At 42.0% G+C, this 6,201-nt stretch overlaps 1 protein-coding gene across 1 annotated transcript; it reads right to left on the bottom strand.

The window, feature by feature from the left end:
- Window positions 1-3,390: 3,390 nt before the first annotated feature.
- LOC136499523 (putative F-box/LRR-repeat protein 9) lies at window positions 3,391-5,667 on the bottom strand. Its single transcript, XM_066495144.1, has 2 exons — window positions 5,210-5,667; window positions 3,391-4,093 (listed from the first exon to the last, which is right to left on the bottom strand). Exons 1-2 carry the CDS (start codon window positions 5,665-5,667, stop codon window positions 3,535-3,537), a joined length of 1,017 nt encoding a protein of 338 aa, XP_066351241.1. The 3' UTR covers window positions 3,391-3,534.
- Between the last annotated feature and the right edge of the window lie 534 nt (window positions 5,668-6,201).

Below are 6,201 nucleotides of genomic sequence, written 5' to 3'. Positions count from 1 at the left end.
CCAAGTGTCGCATGTCCAGGCGTGTGGCTAGTGAATCCTTCGATGTCCCCCCGGTATCCATCAAGGTGTTAAGAGTGTTAGCGCGCACATTTTTAGTGATGTGCATGGAATCAAGACAGTGGCGTACACTCAGAAATGACCAGTACGGTAGTTTCTACAAAACCGATTTTTTCTTCCAAACGCTCCCATCAGGCGCTGCTACTGCATTGTCCCCCTTCCTAAGGACAACCTCCAATTTGTTGAGTTCTCGATGTATCGCATGCCCGTCTTGATATTTTGGAGCTAAGTGTTTCTCAATAGTACCATTGAAATCTTTTCTGTTCCTGCAGTAAGGGTGATCCTTAGGTAGGAACCTACGGTGTCCCATATAAACTATCTTTGAGTTATTTGGCAGATTTACCGCATCGGTGTCATACAAGCACTCGACACATCAAGTATAGCCCTTTATCTTCTCTTCGGACAACGAACCTCGACCTGGCAGGTCGGTGATTGTAGTGATAAGTACTCCCCTGATCGTGACATGTTCCTTTTTGTACTCGTCCCAAACATCCGGCACACCCTTTTTAAACATCTTCACTAGTTCATCGATCATTGGTTCTAGAAACACATCGATGTCATTCCCATGTTGTCTTGGCCCTTGGATTAGTAGTGGCATCTGGATGTATGATTGCTTCATACAGACCCAAAGTGGAAGGTTGTATATACAGAGCGTCACTAGCCAGGTGCTATGATTACTTCTAACCTAGTCGAAAGGATTCATCCCATCTGTGCTCAAAGCAAACCAAAGGTGCCTTACCTCTCCACCGATGTCCTTATAGAACATAGTATTGATAGTCCTCCAGTCATGCCCATCGGCGGGGTACCTCATCATTGTATCTTTCTTATGCTCTTTGTCATGCCAGCACAACAGCTTAGCTGACTTTGCATATGCAAACAGCCTATGCACCCGGGGAGCTACAGGAAATACCAAATGACCTTTAAGGGACCTCCTCTGGTCTTGGTACCCTCATCTAACGGCTCTTCCTTGTACCGTGGAGCTTCACACTTGGGGCACTTGTCCAAGTCTTTGTATTTTTCTCCACGGTACAATATACAATCATTAGAACACGCGTGGATTTTTTCAACCTCGAGGCCGATGGGGCAGATCATTTGCTTGGCCAAGTATGTCTTTTCTAGCAACTCATTTTTTTTGGGAGCATTTTCCTTATTATACCTAACAACTGATTGAAGCCTTTATCACTCAATTCGTTTGTCGATTTGAACTCTAACAGCGTGATATCGGCTTCTAGTTTGCTCATTGGACAATTCCTATACAATGGTGTTTTGCCATCTTGTTTTATTTTCTCTAGCTTTCTCAGTTGTCTTTTACTAAGACATCCGGTCTCTACATTACGTAGCAGCTGAGAAATACCATCATTATCCTCGGTGTCGTCAACTAGCGTGTTCCTAAACACATTATTAAATGTGGCCATAAGTTTTGTGTTGACACCGGGTTCCTCGTCAGCATCGTGGATGGCTACGTCAGGCATGTCCATATCATCATCATTTTCCTGCAGAACATCCACACCAACCTCACCATGCATAGTCCATATCGTATAGTTTGGCATGAACCCCCTAGTAATCAAGTGCGATCGTATAGACTCAATTTGACGAAAGTTCCTTTGATTCTTGCAATCTTTGCATGGGCAGAAGACAGGGTTCCCATTCCCAGCATGGGCTTTGGCATCGATGATAAACTGGCTGACGCCATGCATGTACCGCTTGTCCGTCCGGGACAGATGCATCCACTCTTGATCCATCTCTGCACAAAAAAATACTGAGACAGTAATTACAAAGAATTAATAAGAAATCGAGCTTCATGAACAACAATTGTAGCTCAAAAGTACCATTTTTGGAAAACATTATTGTACACTAATTATTAAAAAATTGAAATTGGTAGCCCTGGCCCTATAAATTAAAAAATCATAGTAAAAAACAATTATTGCACAATAATGAAGAACATCTATTCTACTATACTTCTAAGAACTAATTATAGCATCACATACTAACAATGATGATCTTGACCACCATGGAATAATTAGCTAGGAATTTAAATGTGTTCATAGACACCAACCTTTTGGATGATGGATTCACCACAATTTGAGCCTTGCACAAATGTCTAATTGGAAAAGTGCTCTCTAGAATGAAAAAATAACTAGAATGAGAATCAAGCAATGTAGCCATCAAAACGAAGATAATTAAGCAACAAAATCAAAGGAGTGGATGTTTGTTACTAACCTTAAAGCAAAAAGATCAAGCCATTCTTCAAAATCTAAGCGCTAGCTTCATAGTGAAGAGCAGACGCAACAATGGAGGGAAGGGCCCAAACGCGTGCCTCTGTTCTCGGGATGGAAGAGAGGAGGAAGCAGGGGACGGCTGCAGCCTTTTTGTGCTGTAAGCTTATCACCGTCGGTTGTTAGCTAGAACCGACAGTGATAGATCAAAATCATTGTCGGCTCTTGGCTTAAACCGGCAGTGATGAGTGGCCGCTAAAACACTACCGGTTCAAGCCACAAACAGGCAGTGATGTGGTCCTTCACTGCCGGTTTTAGCCCAGCCCTAATCATTTTCTCATTTTCAAGCTCATAACCGACAATGAAGGTACATCACTGCCGGTTGTCACAAATCCGGCAGTGATGTCCAAATCTGGTGTAGTGTATCCATTCTATTTTCTAAATAATTACCCACCTATGTTATTAGGAAAGACAACATAAGTAACCACATAAATCTATATCTAAACTACCACCTATGCCATTATGAAACATAACCTAAAACAACCCCCCAAAAGTTTCATCTAACTATCTACCTGTTATTATGATAGATAATATAAGTAATCATTTAAATTTGCATCTAAACTCCACTTTTATCAATATTAAAAAAAAACTAAATATGTTCTCAAATCTACATCTAAATTACAAACATCTAGGATGATGAAAAATGTTTCAATAACCATACAGTATGAAATTTATGTTCATAAAATACCAACTTCTGTTAATTATTAATATACAAAAACTTAATACAATAAACAAACTTGTTGTGTTATCATGTACATCCGGTTTGGATTTCCTAAATCATGAGAATTTGGATTCTAGATAGTGATTATAGAATCTGGATTCTGGATTAAAAATAGATCTTTTTGGATCTCTTGATTATAGACCGAGATTATGGGGATCATATAAGTCAGATTTCTTTGTTTTTGGGATAGGTAAATTCTTTAGTATCCATCCCCTCTGAAAGTCATTTATGTAGCAGTGAAGATAAGCTCAATGCCAAAAGGAAACATTTTAACGAGTATAGCGAAGACAACAAATATATCAGGTATATATACAAAACTCAACGTGTACATGGTGTTTCGATGCAAACTCGATACTTAACACCTCACAGGTTTTCAGCCTCTATTGTAAATGATGATAGATATCGTTCAAAGTAAATTGTCGATCAAAATATAATACCATCATTCAGGTCTAGGGGAATACCCGTTTTAATAACCATCTGCTAAATATTGAGTAACCCATCATAGTAGGGATCGTAGAAATCGATATAGTAAAAGTCGTCATCAGAGTCCATATGATCCCCATCATCATCCTCGACAATGGAGCATTTGGCCTGCAGCAAAATTATGTCCTCACGACTCAGGCAGGGAATATGGCTGATGTCAAGAGACTGCAGGTTAGGGCAGCCATCTGCAATGCTCAGTACCACGTCTCTAGTGAAGCTGTCCCCAAACAGCTGCAGATACCGTAGCCCATGCATTGTTGGGATTGCAAATCCTTGAGGGGACAGAGAAAGCCTTTGACAGTAGTAGTAGCCATCGCTTTTGCTACCACCAGCATGGCGCACCGTGAAACACTTCAGATGGCTGCAAGCTTCACAAGCTGCTTGAAGCAGCTCTGCCCAGCATCTGGTTGATACTTTCATGGACGTCCAGGTGTCAGATTTTATCACGAGCTCAAGCTCTTCCAGCAGAGAGAACTCTTTTATTACCTCACAGAACACTGTGGAGGACACGCCGTCGTTGAGTGAACTGACATGTAGGCTTCTTAGAGACGGTGCCCTATAAAAATGTATCGTTTGGTTAGAATCTGAGGGGGTGAACAAAAAATAATTTAGAACTGTTTCTTGGATACAAGGTTTTTCAGGAATTTTGGAAATTACTATTGTTTTCTATAATACTTCAGTTTAAGTAACCTAAAAGGTTTTAATAACTTCTATCTATAGCTAGTTGACAATTATGGTATTGCAAAATCTCTAGTATTTTTTTAGTTTTATAATTCCACTCGAACTCGCTAAACTAGTTTACTGATATCAAGTTTTTTTTCGAAAGAAAAACATCAAAACAAGTTATGTGTTTATAAAAACTTCCACAATACCGAAGCCAAATTGCATTCACTTGTGCTTGGCTAAATGGATAGGAATTTTATTGCTACCATAACTTCAGCATGCTAAATATCTTGTGCAAGGTCTATCTTAAGATTATTAATTTTTCTGAAGATCATGAACACAGCATGGTGAAAAACAAACAGAAAAGAGGTCGGAACAGAATTCTTACTACTCCATACCAACATGTATAACATTTGTATCTATACATTTGTTCTTGTAAGAGTTGCAAAAACCAAAAAAAACACTACAACACACAGTGGTTATGGACAGGTGGGTTCCTAGGCAATGTTAGTTAGATCAGAGGAACTATTAATTAATTCACTCATACACTTGCGAACTAAGTATCGTCCTTTATACTTTTGCCATTTCAAAATATACAAGTCTTCTTCTATTTGCTCCAAGTCAGAACCTTTTTGCTAATAGTTATTCATATAGATCAACAACAAAGATTGGCTTCTTTCTTTTTTCAATAAAATATATTTCATAGATTACATATTGCAAACAATGACCATGGTCCATGGTAAATGCCTTAAAATGAGCTTAGATTTGGGATGAAAGGTAATATGTTGCAAACAAATACAGTCAAGTGTTCTTTTTTTCTAGAAGTAAATGAATGGAGAAAAAACATTACATATATTATCTGGCATTGTTTTGAATTTACATAATTCCATTGGCTACTAAACTCTGTTACTCTTTTGTTAATTTGATTGACCTCTAAATTAAATAAGCGCCAGAGTACTAATAAATTAACAACGTAAGGCTCCATCAAAGCGAAAAATCAGAACGTCACCTGCCGGCGAGGTACCGGATGACCTCATCGTCGGCGCGGCCCGAGAAAGCCTCGCACTGGCCCGCGCTGCGATCCACGGCGGCCCGCGCCCTAGCCTTCCACGTCACGATCTTCTTGTAGCCTCGGCACCAGAAAGAGACGTCGACGACGTCGCCTTCGTTGAAAAGGAGGCTGACAGAGTAATCCTCGTCTCCTTCTTTCAAAAGCCAGTCGCCGTCGTCGTTGTCGTCGTCCCCGAGGGCTCTGTCGTCTTCCCCGTCGTAGTCCGGAGAGGTCAGATCAATGCGGCGCCACAGCACGGGCTCGTCGCGTGCCAACCGCCGCCACGCGGAGCACACGAGCCCGGCGCCGAGGAGGACCTCGCACTGCCCGATCCTGAGGAAGACGTCCCACAGCACGTCACGTGGGAGACCCGCCCAGCCACTCGGTGCCGCCGCCGGATGGGGGTCTGAGGCCATGGAGCACCGGAACTACCTAGTAGGCCTTCTATTCGCTCCTCGCTCGTGCCTTGATCGGATTGGGGGATATTTAACTTTTTGTCATTATAACCAATCGCATCTCTTCAAATATCACTCTTAAAATTATCCCTACAGGCAAGGGCAAGCATCGTCTCGTTTACTATAGGTGTATCAAGAGGTTATGTGTTGATATCACTACTGGAGATGGCCTCTTTGCCGAGAGCCTCAGGCCCTCGGCAAAGGCCCATTAACCATCGGCAAAGGCTTTGTCGAGGGCGGCCCTCGGCAAAGAGCTCTCGGAGAATTTTGAGTCGGCGATGAGGGTCTTTGCCGAGAGCCCTTTATCGGGCACTCGGCAAAGCCTTTGCTGAGGGCTGGACCGGCACTCGGCAAAGAAAAGCAGCCGTCACGGCGCCGGCGCCTGGGACGGAGTCTTTGCCGAGGGCTGTCGGGGCCCTCGGCAAAGAATTATTCTTTTTAAAAAAAATCTTTGCCGAGGGCCTCCAACCATGACCCTCGGCAAAGAAATGTTGT

The sequence above is a fragment of the Miscanthus floridulus genome, chromosome 13 (assembly GCF_019320115.1).
Source record: "Miscanthus floridulus cultivar M001 chromosome 13, ASM1932011v1, whole genome shotgun sequence".
NCBI classification, from domain to species: Eukaryota; Viridiplantae; Streptophyta; class Magnoliopsida; order Poales; family Poaceae; genus Miscanthus; species Miscanthus floridulus.
The sequence above is the reverse complement of the archived record's forward strand: the minus strand, read 5'-3'. Positions and strand labels throughout refer to the sequence as shown.